The sequence below is a fragment of the Ranitomeya variabilis genome, chromosome 5, assembly GCF_051348905.1.
Source record: "Ranitomeya variabilis isolate aRanVar5 chromosome 5, aRanVar5.hap1, whole genome shotgun sequence".
NCBI classification, from domain to species: Eukaryota; Metazoa; Chordata; class Amphibia; order Anura; family Dendrobatidae; genus Ranitomeya; species Ranitomeya variabilis.
The window spans coordinates 456740942-456763371 of record NC_135236.1 but is presented as its reverse complement, the minus strand read 5'-3'; the positions used below and the strand labels follow the sequence as shown (position 1 = coordinate 456763371).

General features: G+C 42.2%; 1 protein-coding gene across 1 annotated transcript in view; it reads right to left on the bottom strand.

Moving 5' to 3' along the window:
• The window catches only part of EPYC (epiphycan), a 96557-nt gene that overhangs the window by 45325 nt on the left and 28802 nt on the right, over positions 1-22430 (bottom strand). Inside the window, exon 3 of the mRNA XM_077265429.1 lies at positions 6929-7094. Coding sequence (XP_077121544.1) covers positions 6929-7094 — 166 coding nt within the window. The remainder of the gene's footprint in view (positions 1-6928; positions 7095-22430) is intronic.

Below are 22430 nucleotides of genomic sequence, written 5' to 3'. Positions count from 1 at the left end.
CATTATTAACCAGGCTTAATGTCACCTTACATTAGCAAGGTGACATTAACCCTTTATTAATGCCCTCAGTCACTGGCTTTCCCACTCTGGTGGAGAAAATTGCGCGGGAGTTCACAACAGTATTTTCCATGATTTAACCCTTTACTTTAAAACCTAGAGCCCCCAAATTTTGCACACACACACTTCTAACACTAGTAGTGAGGAATATGTAAAAAAATAAGGGATATGAAATGGTTTACTGTATGTAAACCATGTCTCATATCCTGTTGGGTTTGATAAGAAGATAGTAAAAGCCGGCAATTGAATTACCGGCTTTTAAGCTATCTAGCTCTGTATTAAATATATATATATATATATATATATATATATATATATATATATATATATATATATATATATATATATATATATATATATATATATATATATATATAGTACAGACCAAAAGTTTGGACACACCTTCTCATTTAAAGATTTTTCTGTATTTTCATGACTATGGAAATTGTACATTCACACTGAAGGCATCAAAACTATGAATTAACACATGTGGAATTATATACTTAACAAAAAAGTGTGAAACAACTGAAAATATGTCATATTCTAGGTTCTTCAAAGTAGCCTCCTTTTGCTTTGATGACTGCATTTCACACTCTTGGCATTCTCTCGATGAGCTTCAAGAAGTAGTCACCGGGAATGGTTTTCACTTCACAGGTGTGCCCTGTCAGGTTTAATAATTGGGATTTCTGGCCTTATAAATGGGGTTGGGACCATCAGTTGTATTGTGCAGAAGTCTGGTGGATACACAGCTGATAGTCTTATTGAATAGACTGTTAGAATTTGTATTATGGCAAGAAAAAAACAGCTAAGTAAAGAAAAACAAGTGGCCATCATTACTTTAAGAAATGAAGGTCAGTCAGTCTGAAAAAGTGGGCAAACTTTGAAAGTGTCCCCAAGTGCAGTGGCAAAAACCATCAAGCGCCACAAAGAACCTGGCTCACATGAGGACCGCCCCAGGAAAGGAAGACCAGGAGTCACCTCTGCTTCTGAGAATAAGTTTATCCGAGTCACCAGCTCAGAAATCGCAGGTTAACAGCAGCTCAGATTAGAGACCAGGTCAATGCCACAGAGTTCTAGCAGCAGACACATCTCTACAACAACTGTTAAGAGGAGACTTTGTGCAGCAGGCCTTCATGGTAAAATAGCTGCTAGGAAACCACTGCTAAGGACAGGCAACAAGCAAAAGAGATTTGTTTGGGCTAAAGAACACAGGGAATGGACATTAGACCAGTGGAAATCTGTGCTTTGGTCTGATGAGTCCAAATTTGAGATCTTTGGTTCCAACCACCGTGTCTTTGTGCGATGCAGAAAAGGTGAACGGATGGACTCTACATGCCTGGTTCCCACCGTGAAGCATGGAGGAGGTGTGATGGTGTGGGGGTGCTTTGCTGGTGATACTGTTGGGGATTTATTCAAAACTGAAGGCATACTGAACCAGCATGGCTACCACAGCATCTTGCAGCGGCATGCTATTCCATCCGGTTTGTGTTTAGTTGGACCATCATTTATTTCTCAAAAGGACAATGACCCAAACACACCTCCAGGCTGTGTAAGGGCTATTTGACCAAGAAGGAGAGTGATGGGGTGCTACGCCAGATGACCTGGCCTCCACAGTCACCGGACCTGGACCCAATCGAGATGGTTTGGGGTGAGCTGGACCGCAGAGTGAAGGCAAAAGGGCCAACAAGTGCTAAGCATCTCTGGGAACTCCTTCAAGATTGTTGGAAAACCATTCCTGGTGACTACCTCTTGAAGCTCATCAAGAGAATGCCAAGAGTCTGCAAAGCAGTCATCAAAGCAAAAGGTGGCTACTTTGAAGAACCTAGAATATAAGACATATTTTCAGTTGTTGCACACTTTTTTGTTAAGTATATAATTCCACATGTGTTAATTCATAGTTTTGATGCCTTCAGTGTAAATGTACAATTTTCATAGTCATGAAAATACAGAAAAATCTTTAAATAGGAAGGTGTGTCCAAACTTGTGGTCTGTACTGTAAATATATATATATATATATATATATATATATATATATATATATATATATATATATATACACAGTACAGACCAAAAGTTTGGACACACCTTCTCATTTAAAGATTTTTCTGTATTTTTTGACTATGAAAATTATGCACTCACACTGAAGGCATCAAAACTATGAACTAACACATGTGGAATTATATACTTAACAAAAAAATGTGAAACAACTGAAATTATGTCTTATATTTTCGGTTCTTCAAAGTAGCCACCTTTTGCTTTGATGACTGTTTTGCACACTCTTGGCATTCTCTTGATGAGCTTCAAGAGGTAGTCACCGGGAATGGTTTTCACTTCACAGGTGTGCCCTGTCAGGTTTAATAAGTGGGATTTCTTGCCTTATAAATGGTGTTGGGACCATCAGTTGTGTTGTGCAGAAGTCTGGTGGATACACAGCTGATATTCCCACTGAATAGACTGTTAGAATTTGTATTATGGCAAGAAAAAAGCAGCTAAGTAAAGAAAAACGAGTGGCCATCATTACTTTCAGAAATGAAGGTCAGTAGTCCGAAAAATTGGGAAAACTTTGAAAGTGTCCCCAAGTGCAGTGGCAAAAACCATCAAGAAACTGGCTCACATGACGACCGCCCCAGGAAAGGAAGACCAAGAGTCACCTCTGCTTCTGAGGATAAGTTAATCCGAGTCACCAGCCTCAGAAATCGCAGGTTAACAGCAGCTTAGATTAGAGACAAGGTCAATGCCACACAGAGTTCTAGCAGCAGACACATCTCTACAACAACTGTTAAGAGGAGACTTTGTGCAGCAGGACTTCATGGTAAAATAGCTGCTAGGAAACCACTGCTAAGGACAGGCAACAAGCAGAAGAAGACAAAAGAAAAGACAAAAAAAGCCAGCTCACCGATTAATGAAAGAAGCCCGGAACTCCGTCCTGATGAGACGTACTGAGACTCCACAAAGAAAAAAAAAATGGTTCCAGCTTCTTGTAAAATGTAAAACTTTAATCCAACATGGTAAAATCAGAGTAACTCCTGGAACAACACCATAGCACTGTATGAGGCAAGCGACGTGTTTCGACCGACACAGCTGTGACAAAGACCGCTGTGTCGGTCGAAAAGCGTCACTTGCCTCATACAGTGCTATGGTGTTGTCCCAGGAGTTACTCTGATTTTACCATGTTGGATTAAAGTTTTACATTTTACAAGAAGCTGGAACCATTTTTTTTTCTTTGTGAACAAGCAGAAGAGACTTGATTGGCCTAAATAACACAAGGAATGGACATTAGACCAGTGGAAATCTGTGCTTTGGTCTGATGAGTCCAAATTTGAGATCTTTGGTTCCAACCACCATGTCTTTGTGCGACACAGAAAAGGTGAACGGATGGACTCTGGTTCCCACCGTGAAGCATGGAGGAGGAGGTGTGATGGTGTGGGGGTGCTTTGCTGGTGACACTGTTGGGGATTTATTCAAAATTGAAGGCATATTGAACCAGCATGGCTGCCACAGCATCTTGTAGCGACATGCTATTCCATCCGGTTTGCATTTAGTTGGACCATCATTTATTTTTCAACATGACAATGACTCCAAACACACCTCCAGGCTGTGTAACGGCTATTTGACCAAGAAGGAGAGTGATGGAGTGCTACACCAGATGACCTGGCCTCCAGAGTCACCAGAGCTGATCTCAATGGAGATGGTTTGGGGTGAGCTGGACCGCAGATGCGGTGGCCTCCGGGAAAATGCCCGCTGCTCAGACGAGATCTGAATCTGAGCATGCGCTGCCCCCAGCGGCCATTTTCCCGGAGGCCACCGCATCGCACCTTTTGAGCTGCCTCCGGGAAAATGTCCGCTGCTCAGATTCAGATCTCGTCTCCCGAAATCTCGGGACAAGATCTGAATCTGAGCAGCGGCCATTTTCCCGGAGGCCACCGCATTGTACCGATGGAGCTGCCAGCGGGGCCTCCGAGCTTTAAGGAGATGCCGGAGGAGCCCCGACTGCATGAAGATATGCCGCCGCCGCCGCCCCACAGCACCAGAGGCCCCACACTGCAGAAGAGGAGCTGCCGCCCCACAGCACAGTAGCCGCCGCTCCCAGCACAGAGACCCCACGCTGCAGCGCTATGATGAGGTAATGGGGGATACTCACTTTCCTGTGAGACGCCCCCTCGTCGTCATCAGGACCACTCCCCCCCCCCAAAAGGCACATATTCACCGGCCCTATAAGACGACATAGGGTGTATAAGAAGACCCCCGACTTTTAAGAAGATTTTATATTTTAACTGGTAAAGTTGGGGGGTCGTCTTATACGCCCAGTCGTCTTATACGCCAGAAAATACGGTATATTTATTTGGTATCGCCTGCTTCAGAATTGCCTGATCTATCAATAGTAACCGGAGATCAAAACATTCTACACAAAAATGGTATCACTAAAAACATCAGCTCACTACACAAAAAGAAAACCCTCACCCAGCCCCAGATCAAGAAAAATGGAGACGCTACGAGTCTCAGAAAATGCTGTATTTTTTTTTTTTACTTGAATTTTTTTCCCCCAATTATTAAATAAAAAAAATAAAAAAAAAACTATACATGTTTGGTATCTTCAAACTCATAATGACCTGGAAAATCAGAACATCAAGTCAGTCTTAGCATTTGGTGAACATGGCAAAAAAAGCCCGAACAGTTATGGAATTGCACTTTTCTGCAATTTCACTGCACTTGGAATTTTTCTCCCATTTTCCTGTATATAAGATGCTAAAACCAATGGTGTAGATCAAAAGTAAAACTTATCCCACAAAGATAAGTAGTCACATTGCCCCAACTTTTCCACACCATCATATGACAGCAATACAAAGTGTTTTAAATCTTCAATATTTGATTGTGGCCTGCCAGTTGTTGCCTTCAAGTGTCTATGGATGACTAGATGACCCTCTTTATAATTTTCTCCTGGCTTTACACTTTGTACAAAGCCTTTATGAGTGTAAGAGTACATCAACTACACTTTCAAAATTTTGCATGATGCCTGCCAGCTTTCAATAGTTCATAGATGACTGGATGACACTCCTTGAGGCATGACCCTAGTTATAATTTTTTCTGGCTTTGCACTCTGTGCAGAGCTTCTCTGAGTGTAGTAGTACCACAACTACACTTTCAATGAATCAAAAGTAGGAGTGATCAGAACGGCCAGGCACAGCTGCACTTCTCCGGGACTATGAATAGATGCCGGTTTCAGGACCTAGGGTGCCACTCCACATAAATATGAGGAAGAAGTGGTACAGCCACTCATCATCCCATTTATGTCCTTTATTTGGAAATCATATAAAAACAGCAAGGAAGTGAGAAGATGAGACGCAGCGGTCGACGGCCAGTAGGCACTTCTACGGGTCCTTCACAACAACACTTTGTTCACAATATTTAAATGAGGCACTACACTTGGTGCCTTCAGGGGTGTATGGATGATGCTGCTTGTAATTTTTGACAGGATTTGCACTTAGTGCACAGCCTTTATGAATCTAGGATTACCACTACATGACAATTTGAACAGAATGTGTCTGAGGCCCTCCTTCATGTCTAATAAAGGGTGTATATCAGATTTTTGAAAGTTCTTGCTTCCTCCATATATTACACTAAAATTTCCAATGTTTTAATAAAAAATTAAATTTGGGTATACTTAAATTATTTTTTTTTTAAATAATTTTTACATTTTTCCTTATATACAAGTTATTTTGCAGGAAAGAATGTTTCTTAACTTTTTTTTTTCCCTGTAAACTCCACATTTCTCCAGGATTTTGAATGTTTTACTCACATTCATAAAAGTATGACACCATTGTCCTCAGCAGTGGTCTGGGAGTTGCAGATGCTTCCAGGGGTCTTCCCCATGCTGTTTTCCATTCTATTCATCACTTTTTACTTCAATTTCAACATGCTCGGATTTTCTATTGTCTCCCATTATACTCGAGCATTAGGAATTGCTCAGTTCGAGTAAAAAGCATCCGAGCATTTTGATGCTCGCTCATCCCTTTTATTCATCTTTCCAATGAACTTTATGGTGCACCCATCTCTGTTACATTGTTACAGTCTGCTGTACTGGTTATCCATTCTGCAAAAGCCTCCATGACATACTCTCCTCTGTGTTATCAGTCTCTATTAATTGAGTCTCCTATTTCACAGAGGTCTACTACTCAAATTCTCTGTCCTGTCTCTCAACATAACACCTTGCTGCGCCAATGTCATCTGTTTGTGCTGCATAACAACTGCACATCAAGAACAAGGACTTTGAGGACCCAATTCACCAGTTGAGACATAACCAAACCAATATAGAAGGAATTCTGGTCAGACATACCTAAAATTTTACTTTTTAGCTATTATGGGAAATCTGCTCATTTCTACACTTTTGCAAGGAACTATTTATAGTGGTATTAAGGGTCTGTCTTGATTTACATATTATGGAGGCAACTCTAAAGTTCTTATGGTCCTTGAAAACTTTAGTACACCCTTTCAACTGAAGTATACAGCCTCCAGCATATAAGATGCCATGGTTTAACTGTAACGTAAAAAATAATATCCTGTATCACAAATAAATAATTCCACATTTCATTAAAAATGTTCAAAATTAGCATCAAAAGCTGTTTGCATTCAATACTATATCTCAAACTTTTGTCAAATACAGTTGCTAATAGAAAACCACATACAGTAATTATCCTGAAATTAACATCTAAATCCAGCTGAGTAAAACAGAACCGTGTAAATGCAAAATACCTGAAATATCAAACATTCAATATTCTAAAAAGCCTTTAGTCATGTGAAGGTCATTTTAAACTTTTCCGTTACTGTACAGCTGTCTGCTCGGCTCATGTAACTGAATACTAATGACACAAACCTCCACTCGCTTCAGGAGTTTGGACTCCAGGAGACAAGGGCCCCTGTGGTGAAGATCCATCAATTAACTTTGGTGTAGATTCCTCTTCTTCTTCAATTTCTTCTTGAACTGGCTCTGGAGACAGAATGGGTCTATTCACAATAGGCAGTACAGTTCCAATCTCTATCTAGAGAAGAGGAAAGTACATTTATTGATCAGAAAGAACTAGTACACCAATACATTCATTTTTAGACGCTATGCGCATAACGATATAAAGCTTGTCACTAGGTGTCGCTCTACATCAAATCCTCATTTACTAGCTTACATGATCTTTTATAGACAGATAGCTAGTGCTGGATTACAGCCTAAAAGAAACCCGTTTGGAAGCAGGAACATCACAGATTTTGTTAAAAAAATGCATAGTTGTAGCTTCATTGTCTCATATATAGATGAAAATGTTGTCTTCTTGTTCTGCTTTGTGCATATGAAGAGCTTCCACAGTGAGATGTAAAATATCTCTCTTGTATATACATTTACCACCATAACTTTTTATGTTTTGAATCATATCAGCAAGTTTAAAGTGAATCTGTCGTATTTTCTACTCCATCTGAGAGCAGCAGAATGATGGAGCGGAGACCATGATTCCAGTGATGTATCACTTACTGGGCTACTTGCTGTAATTTTGACAAATCACTTTTTTTGGTCGGCTGCAGATTTATTAGGTCTGTGAGTAACCTCGCTAACATCATTGATTGGCAGTTTTCTCTCCACGTAAAGAGTACACCGCTGCAAATCGGCGGTGGGGGGCAGGCTTATAGAGAGCTCATGAATATGGAGGACTACATGGCATCAGGTTTACTAATCCTCTAGTGATATTATCAGCAGATTAAAACACTGATTTTATTAAAAACATACTAAGCAGCTCAGTAGTGACACATCACGTGATTCAGGGTCTCTACCCCTATATTATGCTGCTCACAGATTACTTGGCAAAATCTAGTGAAACATTGCTTTAATATGAGTGTTTTAATGCATATGTAGCATATTCTATGTACAGGTCGACCAGGAATCAGTGAGGGCTTTGTGTATGAGGCAACTAGCGAGATGGTTGCAATAGTCTCACAGGAGGCAAACATTTTTTTTTTGGAGAATTGTTCTTCACACTCATGCAGACACCTTCAGACTCCTTTGGTGTCGCTGCAAACACACTCCTTTCAGTCAATAACAAAACCTCTACCCTCTCCTCTGCAGTAGCAGTGCTTGCTAGTAGTAACGAGCGAGTATACTCATTGCTATTTGTGACTGCTCGAAGATTTAGTTTTCCTCGCCGCAGCTGCCTGATTTGCAGCTACTAGACAGCTTGATTACATGTGGGGATTCCCTAGCAACCAGGCAACCCCCACATGTACTCTGGCTGTCTAGCAGGCATAAATCATGCAGCTACGTGGGACCTGTTCTCTTCAACATATTCATTAATGATCTGGTAGAAGGTTTACACAGTAAAATATTGATATTTGCAGATGATACAAAACTATGTAAAGCAGTTAATACAAGAGAAGATAGTATTCTGCTACAGATGGATCTGGATAAGTTGGAAACTTGGGCTGAAAGGTGGCAGATGAGGTTTAACAATGATAAATGTAAGGTTATACACATGGGAAGAAGGAATCAATATCACCATTACACACTGAACGGGAAACCACTGGGTAAATCTGACAGGGAGAAGGACTTGGGGATCCTAGTTATTGATAAATTTACCTGTAGCAGCCAGTGCCAGGCAGCAGCTGCCAAGGCAAACAGGATCATGGGGTGCATTAAAAGAGGTCTGGATACACATGATGAGAGCATTATACTGCCTCTGTACAAATCCCTAGTTAGACCGCACATGGAGTACTGTGTCCAGTTTTGGGCACCGGTGCTCAGGAAGGATATAATGGAACTAGAGAGAGTACAAAGGAGGGCAACAAAATTAATAAAGGGGGTGGGAGAACTACAATACCCAGATAGATTAGCGAAATTAGGATTATTTAGTCTAGAAAAAAGACGACTGAGGGGCGATCTAATAACCATGTATAAGTATATAAGGGGACAATACAAATATCTCTCCGAGGATCTGTTTATACCAAGGAAGGTCACGGGCACAAGGGGGCATTCTTTGCGTCTGGAGGAGAGAAGGTTTTTCCACCAACATAGAAGAGGATTCTTTACTGTTAGGGCAGTGAGAATCTGGAATTGCTTGCCTGAGGAGGTGGTGATGACGAACTCAGTCGAGGGGTTCAAGAGAGGCCTGGATGTCTTCCTGGAGCAGAACAATATTGTATCATACAATTATTAGGTTCTGTAGAAGGACACAGATCTGGGGATTTATTATGATGGAATATAGGCTGAACTGGATGGACAAATGTCTTTTTTCGGCCTTACTAACTATACTATACTATATACGTCAACAAAAATGAAATCTCTGAGCAGTTACAAATACTCAGAGACAACCCGAGCAACGAGTATACTCCCTCATCACTACTTGCTAGAGATGAGCAATACAATCCGAAGAGGATCGTGGTTTTGTGGTTTCATGTGAATTCAAACACTGAGACTCAATTTGAGGGTCACGAAAAAAAAATTCCCAAAGTGCTGAAGAATTAGAGAACAGGCAAGTCTTTTTGCATTGCTGTACAGGTTTCTCCATAATGCCCTGTAGCTATGATATTTAGTGAAGTATCATATATTGTACATATACAGTATAGGTACGTATATATTGAGTCATCAGTGTGCCATTCATGCAACATCCATTTTTTTCCGGCATGACTTAAGAAAAATCAATTCCAAAGCATCTCCTATATTTGGCTATGTTAAACACATAAAGCACATGGATGGAACACCAATGAAACACGAATGCCATCCGTGTGCAGAACATGTTTTAGATGGACCCATAGACTTGTATTGGTCCTTGGCATCCATGCTACTGGGAAAAATGGACCTGTCTTTGTGTGGTTTGTACACAGTCCGTGCAAGCACATGGATGTGTTCAGCACCGTAGATTATAATGGGTACACGTACTGCAAAAATGGGCATGTGAAGGAGGCCTAAAAGAGACTGCTTACTGAACAACACTACTAGCTACACACAATGAACACGCCTTGCACAAGCAGACAATCAATACAATCGCAAATAATAAAATGTAGAAAAAAATCTTTTAAAGATTATCTTCTCTGGTATCTCCGAAAACTCCTTTTAATAAGGATTTTTCACTAAATATTTTTTTAAAAATTATTGTTGAACTGGTAACAGGATGTAATAGTGGCTTCACTGCAAAATAACACTTTTTTTTTCATTTCACCTCTCCATTGAGAGCATATCAGCATTCAAATTATTTAGCTGCTAATGAGTTAATTTTCCTTAACTGTAATGGGGCTGAAGATGGAAGTATCACATTTAGTTAGATACAATGTCGCACACATGCACAAACAACACAAAGTTTACTGTATCTGGCCCCCAACTTGGAAATGGTAGACCGCACACACGACTACCACCAGGGACCAATTTACACTTCCATGGCCACCATTTCTGGCCAGACTTCCAACAGTAGATGAGTGTAACTGGGTCCCACAGGTTGCTGTGAGTTCTGAGATGATGGGACTGCTAGACATTTTTCAATATTATAGGGAAGTAAGCATGTTGTGTGTTTCATTTGCTGCACTAACTTTCTTTGACTGACCGTTGTGTCTATGGTCTTCATCATTGTCACTTCTTGATGTCCTCAATGCTGAAAAATACAGGGAGGCCTTTTTCAATCATGCAGTGTCATCAGGAAGGTGCCCTATTGCCTCCACATTTATTCTGCAGCAGGGCAACTATCCCAAACATACAGCCAATGTATCTTCAGAGTAAAGAAGAAGAAAAAAGCCTGGAGGTGTTGATATGGCCCCCACACCGCCCTGAGCGCAACTTAATTGAGTTTATGTGGAATGATAATATACGTTGTCCTTTAGATTTAAAGCCATTTGACCAGCACTGCAAGACAGAAGTGCTAACCACTGTACCATCATGCTCAGTCCAGCTGTACTACTTGCTCTATTAGCAAAAAGACCCTGACCTATTTACATATTTGTCAACGTAACTGGAACATCTAAGATGCTCCAACAGAGACCACCCAGAAGAGTCAATAATGAAGAGTCAATAAATCTCTAATGCCCCAGAATACAGCCCTTAGCCAGCTAGAAATCAGCGCTTTCATAAGGTTTCTTTTAGCTTGGAATATCAGAGAGGTGAGGAATTAGGCATGGAGGGTGGAGAATGGGTGCAGGAAATGAGACCTGTTAAAGAGGCATGACTATGTTGGAAGAAGACATTCCTCTGAAATGACAACCAGCAAAATATGTCTTTAAAATTAACAAAAAGCAAAGTAAGCAATAAACATAAACAGAAAAAAAGTTAAATATACAAAGATATTCTACAGAACATATAGCTTAAGCACCATAAGTAAAAGACAGTAAAAGTTGCCAATGAAAAGTTTATTATTATTCAAAGAAAAAAATAGATACCAAGAAGGAAATATAAAACAAGGTTCTTGCTGACCAAGCAGTGACAGCATTTTGCATGTGGCCAGAAAATACACAAAGTATATGTGTGAAACCTAATTAGAAATTAAACAAATAATGCCAATTAAAGTATAAAAGATAAAAGTGTTCCTAATAGTCTGACATATCAGGCAAAAAGAATGTAATGAATGCACTTACATGACAAGATGTTAGTGTGTGCATAGCGTCCCCACTTTCCCAACGCATGTTTCGCTTCTTCGTCAGGAGGTGTCATGCCTCAGAATACAAGCCCAAAGCTGTCTGCTTTAGCTTGGCTGGTTGACAAAAATGGGGGGAACTTTACACCATTTTTTAAAATTATTTATTTAAATAATTTTTTAAAAATGGCGTGGGGGCATTTTTAATTTTCGACAACCAGCCAAGATAAAGCTGACAGCTGATGATTGCAGCCTGCACCACTGTGACTTACGGTAAACGTTTTACTGCCAGTAACAGCTGCTGGCTCGCACTGTCATCTGACAGCATGGGAACAACAGCTATCTGACAGGTGGTAATAATCTTACTGCCGATCAGAGACAGTGTTTGCCATGCTGTCATGCAGATGACAGACTGGCAAAAAATGGATATTTGGGCCCCCATTCATCAAGATGGGGTCCAAATTCGGGTTTGGGTACTGTTCTGGTACCCAAGCCAAACTTTTTAACCCCTTCCTGACATGCACCATACTAGTACTGCACTGTGGGAACTGCATTTCTGACAGCCGCCGTACAAGTACCGCGACACGATCACAGCAGTCTCACGGTGAGTGCAGCGGTGATCGAATGCGGGTGTCAGTAAAAACTTCGTTTTAGTTAGGGAAAATAATAAAATAAAAAAAGTGTTTATTTCTATTTTCCCATTAATGTTAGGGTTAAGGCTAAAGTTAGGGTCAGGGTTGAAGCTAGGGTTAGGGTTGGGGCTAGAGTTGGGGTTAGGGTTTTGATTACGTTTACAGTTGAGGTTAACGTTAGGATAAGGGTTGGGATTAGGGTTAGGGGTGTGGTTAGGGTTATGGTTAGGGTTGGGATTAGGGTTAGGGGTGTGTTGGGGTTAGGTATGGAGTTAGAATTGGGGTTTCCACTGTTTAGGCACATCAGGAGCTCTCCAAATGCGACATGGCATCCGATCTCAATTCCAGGCAATTCTGCATTTTAAAAGTAAAACGGTGCTCCCTCCCTTCCGAGCTCTGCTATGCACCCAAACAGTGGTTTACCCCACATATGAGGTATCAGCATACTCAGGACAACTTGCACAACAACTTTTTTGGTCCAATTTCTCCTGTTACCCTTGTGAATCTAAAAATTTTGCGGGCTAAAAATCATTTTTGTAGAAAAAAAATGATTTTTTATTTTCAAGGCTCTGCGTTATAAACTTTAGTGAAACACTAGGGGGTTCAAAATTCTCACAACACATCTAGATAAGTTCCTTGGGGGGTCTAATTTCCAATATGGGGTCACTTGTGGGGGGTTTCTACTGTATAGGTACATCAGGGGCTCTGCAAACGCAGCATGACGCACGCAGACCATTCCATCAAAGTCTGCATTCAAAAACGGTGCTCCTTCCTTTCTGAGCTCTACCATGTGCCCAAACAGTGATTTACCCCCACATATGGGACATCAGCATACTCAGGACAAATTGGAAAACAACTTTTGGGGTCCAATTTTTCATGTTACCCTTGTAAAAAAAAATTTTTGTGGAAAACAAATTGATTTTTTATTTTCACGGCTCTGCGTTATAAACTTTAGTGAAACACTTGGGGGTTCAAAGTTCTCACAACACATCAAGATAAGTTCCTTGGGGGGTCTAGTTTCCAATATGGGGTCACATTTTGGGGGTTTCAACTGTTAGGTACATCAGGGGCTCTGCAAACGCAGCATGATGCATGCAGATTATTCCATTAAAAGTCTGGATTCAAAAATGGCACTCCGTCCCTTCCGAGCTCTGCCATGTACCCAAACAGTGGTTTACCCCTACATATGAGATATCAGCGTACTCAGAATAAAATTGAAAACAACTTTTGGTGTCCAAATATCTCCTGTTACCCTTGGGAAAATAAAAAAATTTGCTTAAAAGATCATTTTTGTGAAGAAAATATGATTATTTATGTTTCCACATTATAAACTTCTGTGAAGCGCTTGGGGGTTCAAAGTGCTCGCTACACATCTAGATAAGTTCCCTAGGGAGTCTACTTTCCAAAATGTCATCCCTTGTTTGGGGTTTCCACTGTTTAGGCACATCAGGGGCTCTCCAAACACAACATGGCGTCCTATCTCAATTCCAACCAATTTTGCATTGAAAAGTCAAACGGCAGTCCTTCCCTTCCGAGCTCTGCCATGCACCCAAACAGTGATTTACCCCCACATGTTGGGTATCAGCGTACTCAGGACACATTGCACAACAACTTTTACTCCTGATTCCCTTGGTAAAATAAAACAAATTGGATCCGAAGTAAATGTTTTGTGAAAAAAAGTTAAATGTTCATTTTTTTTTTTTAAAACAGTCCAAAAATTCCTGTGAAGCACCTGAAGGGTTAATAATCTTTTCGAATGTGGTTTTGAGTACCTTGAGTGGTGCAGTATTTAGATTGGTGTCACTTTTGGGTATTTTCTGTCATATAGGCCTCTCAAATTCACTTCAAGTGTGAGATGGTCCATAAAAAAAATGGTTTTGCAAATTTTGCTGTAAAAATGAGAAATCGCTGGTCAAATTTTAACCCTTTTAACTCCCTAGCAAAAAAAATTATGTTTCCAAAATTGTGCTGATGTAAAGCAGACATGTGGGAAAAGTTATTTATTAACTATATTATGTGACATGACTAGTGTTGAGCGATACCTTCCGATACTTGAAAGTATCGGTATCGGATAGTATCGGCCGATATCCGAAAAATATCGGATATCGCCGATACCAATACCTGATACCAATACAAGTCAATGGGACACAAGTATCGGAAGCTATCCTGGATGGTTCCCAGGGTCTGATGGAGAGGAAACTCTCCTTCAGGCCCTGGGATCCATATTCATGTAAAAAATAAAGAATTAAAATAAAAAATATGGATATACTCACCCCTCCGGCGGCCCCTGGACCTTACCGATGTAACCGGCAGCCTCCGTTATTAAGAATGAGGAGTTTAGGACCTTCGATGATGTCACGGCTTGTGATTGGTCGCGTGACCGCTCATGTGACCGCTCACGCGACCAATCACAAGCCGCGACGTCATCGCAGGTCCTAAACTCCTCATTCTTAGGAACGGAGGCTGCCGGTTACATCGGTAAGGTCCAGGGGCCGCCGGAGAGGTGAGTATATCCATATTTTTTATTTTAATTCTTTATTTTTTACATGAATATGGATCCCAGGGCCTGAAGGAGAGTCTCCTCTCCTCCAGACCCTGGGAACCATACACTGGGAACTTCTGATTCCGATATCACAAAAATATCGGAACTCGGTATCGGAATTCCGATACCGCAAATATTGGCCGATACCCGATACTTGCGGTATCGGAATGCTTAACACTAGACATGACTCTTTAATTTAAGGGCATAAAAACAAAAATTTGAACATTTTTTCATGAATAAATGCAAGTCATATTGAATAAATTTTACAGCTATCATAAAGTACAATATGTCTCGAGAAAACATTCTCAGAATCACCAGGATCCGTTTAAGCGTTTCAGAGTTATGACCTCATAAAGTGACAGTGGTCAGAATTGAAAAAAAATGGCCTGGTCATGAAGTTGAAAACAGGCTTCGGGGTGAAGGGGTTAAAATGTTTATCTGGACCTGAACATCCATGAGTTTGCCCATCACTATCCCCCAATTTATCAAGACTAGAGTTGAGCGAATATTTAAATATTCTGTTCAGATTACAATAGCCAAATTTACAATATTCGTTGAATATTCACCAAACATAACTGAATGCCATTAAAGTCAATGGCAACATGCAACAAATGCATGCACAACACCTTCAAACTTGCCCAAATGCTGCCAAAACATTTTAAATGGGGACAGACACCAGACAAGTGGCTTCAATTCACCCACAGTACAAATTATAGCATGGCACGGCAGCAATCAGCCACGCATTAGGTTTCGGAGTCTGGGCCAGCATTTACAGCTTTGAATTGAATATCAAAGTAAGACAAGGTGGGTGAGGGCTTCCTGCTGTGCTGGGAGTCCTGATACTTGCAACCGCTCAACCTGCTTTCATGCTCAGCCACACTCAGGTGGCACAAATATCAGTTTCGTAGACTACTATTGTCAGAAAAATCTAAGGATAGTAACACGGGAACCTGACTCAAAGGAAGTGAAGGCCTGACGATCTCGGAGGCCTTCTGCTACTGGCAACCCGCATGAAGGAGACTTGACCAGGAGTCTACACATTTTCAGAAATTAGTGGCAGACACCAAGAAAGTGGCATCAATTTCAATACAGTAGAAATAGTACAATAGGGACCAACACTTCTTACACTACAGAAAATAGAGCAGATGGAGACTGTAACTAGCAAGGTGGTGGAACCATTGTGCATATCACTTGGAAAGCCTGGAGGGGTGTAACTAGGTGGGCTACCAAATTCCAACTTGGATAAGTGGCAGCAAGTGAAAATTGTTACCCAAGGAGGGACAAGGAGATGGCACCAGGTGCTACTCCATTGCTGACCTACAGAGGGTGACAGCTGACCCCCTAGAGAGGGAAGGCTGCTGCGGCCTGAAGGAGGGATTAAGAACGCAGGCAGGCACTGTAAGGACACTGGAACCATGGGTGCAGATGGGACTGGCTGAGGAAGAGAAAAGCACTGGCATGTGTGGGCAGGACAGGGTGTAAGACAAATGGGCACTGGCAGGTGCGATATGAAACAGTTGATGGACAGAAGAGCACAGACAGGTACAGGGTAGACAAGCAGATGGGCTGACCTGGGGAATCTGACAACTAGCAACTTGCAAGGCAAACTAACAACTTAGCTTAGGTACCTCCATATTGGAGGAGGAGCCTTAAATAGAAGATGTTGCCCAGCTATAGGCTGGGAAGACCTTAGGCTGACGCCGGCGGTCCCTTTAAAAGGGAGGGAGAGTGCGTGCCCTAAGCATAGTGCCCGGGCCTACAACTGAATCATGAACGACACCGACACATAGAGGGCGAAATGAGAAGGTGGTGTGGGAGTGGGAGACACTGAATGTTCTGTCTGTTAGGTACGAGGAGATCCAAGAAAGGGCCAACTCTGTAATGGCATGTGATCAGAAACTCGGTAGTAAGAGTTAATGGTCCACTGTGTTAAAGGCAGATGGTAGGTCCAGGAGAAGGAGGAGGACAAATTAGTGTTGCTTTGATTTCACAGTTATTAGGTCATTGGTGACTTTGATCAGGGCAGCCTCAGTGGAATGGTGCTGTCTGAAGCCAGATTGCAAGAGGTCAAAGAGGGAGCAAGAGGAAGAGTGGGAAGACATTTCAAAATGGACGTGTTGTTCCAGTAGTTTGGAGGTTTAGGGGAGAAATGAGATGGGACAATAGCTTGACACTGAGGATGGCTCAAGGGAGGGCTTTTCTAGGATGGGTGTGATCGAGGTATGTTTCAATTAGAAAGGGAATACACCAGTTGTTAGTGACACATTGAATACGTGGGTTAGGCTTGGGATGGAGACTGTGGTAAGGTTTGGAATGAGGTGGAACATTATTCGGTTAAGTTCACAGGTGGGGAGACAAAGTCATTAGCTGAGATGAGAGGAGAGGGAGGGGGAGCTGGTGGCCGAAGGAGAGAATTGAAAGTACTGAATAGCTGTTTAGGGTGAGACAGGTATGAGAAGTAGCTTTGTTTTGCTGCAGTGAGCAATTGATCAGAATTTTTACAAATTCTGTTACTGGACGGGCTACTCCACTCCCTTCTTTTGGCAGCCACACAGCGATTCACTTTGTAGATGATGGACAGAAATAACATATGCTCCAGTATATGGCAAGCACTGCATCAAGTGGCCTCTGCTCCTCTTCCTCCACCTTAACATCACACACAATACAGTCCTTAAAGGTGGCACCCCAATTACCCTTGTTTTCCTCCACATCACAACTCTCCAACTGCCCAACTGACTGTTGGGAACCAAAGATGGCTGAGTCTTTAGATCTGTTCACACATTGTATGCCATGGGCATCGGAAGTGTACTCCAAAGATTCACAGAGTCAAGAGGAGGAAATCATCTGCACCAATGGCCCAATTGCTTTTCAGTTGGATCCAGAGCTGGATGAAGTAGGGTCTGAGCAGAAGCCAAACCCCCATCAACAGACGTTAACACTGGCGGGTGGAGTTGATCCATTCGTGTTGAGACTCAGATACTTGAGGGACCCATGGACTGCACTCTGCTGTAAGTCCAGGAAGAGGAGGTGGGTGACTCTCAGGTTGAGGAGTGAGAGAACAGAAAGCATGTCGAAGAGGTGATAATCACACTTGGTTTAAACCCAGAGGAGGAGGAGGAGGAGGAAGATGAGGAGGTTATGTTGCGGCTTCCCACAGACACATAGTTATGCAACCATGACAAGCAATGCATCCTGAGCCCCAACTCTGGCAGTGGCCAGTAGCGTTGTGGGTCTGCAGTTGTCTATCTTGGGTCTTTTTTTCAGACTTGCAAAAATGTAAAAAAATCACGTTATGTGCCAACTTTTTCAAAAACGACCGAATACAGTTAAATAATGCAATTATTTGACTACTACATTCATGAATTGGCACATGAATGATCAACATATGTTAATCTAGGAATCTCACTATGCTAAAATGCAGACTAGTGGTCCTCACCAACCACCATCCACCCCATCAACCGTATCTTCTAATTCTTCCTCCTCCCTCACCATGTCAAGTGTCACACAGGTCTCCAGCCGCAGAACCTCCACTTGTTTACTCTGTTGGGGTGACTGAGAGCCTGTCAGCTGATACGGAAGTGGACATGCCTGCTGTTTTTGACTGATCTTACATACCAATCTCACCCCATATTTCTCAATCCATCATTATATCTCCGCCTGCACCTTTCTTTCAGTTCAGCAGCTTGTTGTGTTCAATCTACTCCTCCCTGTGTCAGCACTGCAGTGAGCCCTCATTTGTGCAGTTGTGCTCACGTAAAAGATTGTTTTCTCTTACACATGGCAAAGCTAAGAGCTTGAACTTCATTATCTTCAATCTACTAATAAAAATAACCTTTATTTATATATCTCAAACATATTCCGCCAAACTTTACAAGTCAGCAGTTCATATAAAACAGTCAAAAGTTATAAAGTTTAAGATAATCAAACAATTTAAGCAACAATGATGACGATCCTGCTCTTCAGAAATTACAATCTACGATGTGGTGGGGGGACACAAAGTACAGGTGCTTATTTACAATGATGGTCCAACTATCTTGAGGAAATGGGGGGTAGATAAAGGCTGCATGAGGCTTTTGAGTACGGTTGAGTTTGATGTCGAATTATGCTCAGAGAAGTAGAAAATATGCTGTATATAAAGAGGACTTTGATTTGGGAACGTGATAGGCCGCCCTAAACAGATGTGTTTTTAGCGAGCGCCCAAAAATGTCTAAGTTGTGATTATACTCCTAATTTCATGGGGCAGAAAGAGTAAGAGGTGAGTTATCTAGGTAGGATATAGAACTGAGCAGCACAAAGGCCAGATCATGGGAGTTACTGTCTTTGTGTGTTTCAGAGGTTGAAAGTTGTGAGAGGCCACAAGAAGGGGCTAGAGATAGAAGCTGGGATGCAGTTGGGGAGTTGGGGAGTTGGAGCTGTGGAAGTCTTCCAGGATAAGGGATGGCAATTCTGAGGACATAAAGTGTGGCAGCAAGGCAGAAAAGTGGTCAAGGAAGTTAGTGGGCAAGCTTGGGGGACAGTATATACCCGCTACTCAGAGGGAGAAGGGATGGAAGACCCTGATGGTGTGAACCTCCAAAGAAAAATGGTTCCAACAAGCCCATATTTATACCTTTTTTTAAAAACAGGATTGCTGATGGCAGCAAGAAGTGTGGGGTTCTTGTGGAGTTAGCAATGATTGTATAGTGGGATATACACATATTCCTTGAATTCTAATCAGGAGGTGGATAAGCTGTACACTCACTATTATTTTTCTGAGAACTAATTATTGTGAACAGCCTATAGCCACTTCGGATGATCGTCACCCAATCATGTCACTGTCTGGATGATGAGGGCCAGCTGAGAGATCTTCCATACAAAGATCACTGTGCTTGTTTCTGCATGACTCACGGCCTGTGATCTCTGTGATTATTGCATGGCCATTCCAATCTGCTAACCATGGAAATGCCGCTTTTCTGTCTTGTGGATACAGACAGTTTCTGAAAGCTGATGGCCATTGCAGTCGCCAGTACTAGTTGCCCAGTCACTATTACTTCTCTAAGAAAGATGTGCCTGCGCTATACCGGTATGTCACAAACATCACCCATTCCTTGAAAAATTCTATGTCTGCCAGGGTGCATTTCAACACTGACACCTGGACGAGCAAGCATGCACAGGGGTGTTACATATCAATGACTGGGCACTGGTGGCTGTGGGGGCAGTCAGGGAGGGGGCTGCTCCACAAGTCTTGCAATCCCCAAGGCTTGCATGGCGCTTAGGGATGGAGAACTAAACCACTGCACATCATAAGATGGATAACTAAACTACTAGACAACAGGGGTTTGAGAACTAAACAACTAAACAGCTAGGCTTGGAAAACTAAACCACTACACAACATAAGATAGATAACTAAACTACTAAACAGGGGTTGGAGAATTAAACTACTAAACAGCTAGAGTTGTAGACCTAAAGCACTACACACAATAAGATGGATAAATAAAAAAAATAGACAACAGGGGTTAGAAAACTAAACTGCTAAACAGCTACAATATAATTGTAGAACTAAACAAATACACCCCAGGGGATGGAGAATTAAAGCATTAGACACTAAGGTGTCACCCGACACCAAGTCTTATAATCCTCAGGGCTTGCAGAACAGACCTCTGTATGTAACAGTTCCTGCAGTGCTTCTGCCTCCTTCACCTCCTCTAGGGCTTCCACCTGCACCCTAAACCTCTGCATTAATGAAACACATGTTCCAACACTGCAAGAGAATCCCCCCACCTCCATACCGCACATTCAGGGCTAACCGCAATCAGGCATTGTTTTAATTAATATGCCTTGGAAATCGCAGTCATACAGATCAAAAGTTGTGGACAGCTATCCATGCCGAGTTTGAGCAATGGCTGTCTCAACTGAACCTGGAGCCCAGTGAGGTCTTGTGCGATAATGGTTCAAACCTGGTGGCTGCCCTATGCTGGGTCAACCTCACACATGTGCCTTGCATGGCTCGCAATCTCACCCTTATGGTACAGCAATTCCTAACAGGGGTTAGAAAACTAAACTGCTAAACAGCTACAATATAATTGTAGAACTAAACAAATACACCCCAGGGGATGGAGAATTAAAGCATTAGACACTAAGGTGTCACCCGACACCAAGTCTTATAATCCTCAGGGCTTGCAGAACAGACCTCTGTATGTAACAGTTCCTGCAGTGCTTCTGCCTCCTTCACCTCCTCTAGGGCTTCCACCTGCACCCTAAACCTCTGCATTAATGAAACACATGTTCCAACACTGCAAGAGAATCCCCCCACCTCCATACCGCACATTCAGGGCTAACCGCAATCAGGCATTGTTTTAATTAATATGCCTTGGAAATCGCAGTCATACAGATCAAAAGTTGTGGACAGCTATCCATGCCGAGTTTGAGCAATGGCTGTCTCAACTGAACCTGGAGCCCAGTGAGGTCTTGTGCGATAATGGTTCAAACCTGGTGGCTGCCCTATGCTGGGTCAACCTCACACATGTGCCTTGCATGGCTCGCAATCTCACCCTTATGGTACAGCAATTCCTATGCCACTGTCCCAACCTGGAAGCGCTGCTGCAAAAAACATTGTCATTGCGTGCTCACTTCCACCATTCCACTTAAGTTGGTATAGAGATCTTTCGGACAACCAATTAACCGGTTGATCTTAGTCCGAGATCTTTCAGACTACCAGTTAACCAGTTGATATGCTATGTGACCACACCGTGGAATTAATCTCTGCACGTGTTGTAGCGACTGTGGCAGCAGTGTCAAGACCTGGTGCAGTATGACATTTTGCATTGCCTGTCACAACGCAGTAAGGACATGGTCCAATTCACACTTGCAGAGTGGACACAGATGATGGACCTATGTACCCTTCTGCATGTTTTCGAAATAGCTACTAAGATGGTTAGCACTGTCGATGCTGTTATCAGCATCACTATTACTGTTATCTACATGATGCTGGAGCACACTTTAAATAGTCTGGGTAAGGATGTGGTGGTGGTACCGGGAGAAGAGGAGAAAGCAGAAGAGGATGTCGTTAGTGTTTAAAATATCTATACTTTCAGGTCTGTTTTCTCTCAGGTGATTTCCATGGGAGGAACAATTGGAGAAGGACCAGGAAAAGGATGAGAAGGAAGAGGGGATGGACAGACAACAGTTAGGAGATCAAATCAATAATGATTCCCTCTCTGTTGTTCGTGGGTGTCAGGAGGGGTTGGTGGAAGAAAGTTTGAGTGTTATCCCAACACCAACACACAGTGGACTTGGACCTCATGAAAAAGACCGACCCATGAGGACCGTCTTGCAGCACTATCTGCAACATGATTGTTACACAGATAGTTATGATTCTAAATAATGCTGACTACTGGTTTGCCAGTGTGTTCTATCCACAATATAAAAGTAAATTTTGCCAGTTCCTTCCCCCTCTGGAAAGGTACGTGCCTATGCTGCGGTATCAAAACATGCTTGAAGACAATCTTGACAGTGGTTTCCCCAAGATAGTAGTGAGGCACACAGTTTGCATTACGGTGATGGGCTTCCAACCCCTGGTACCGTTGAGTCGTCAACGCAAAAACATTAGCAGCCTTGCAGAGCTGGAGTCTGTGT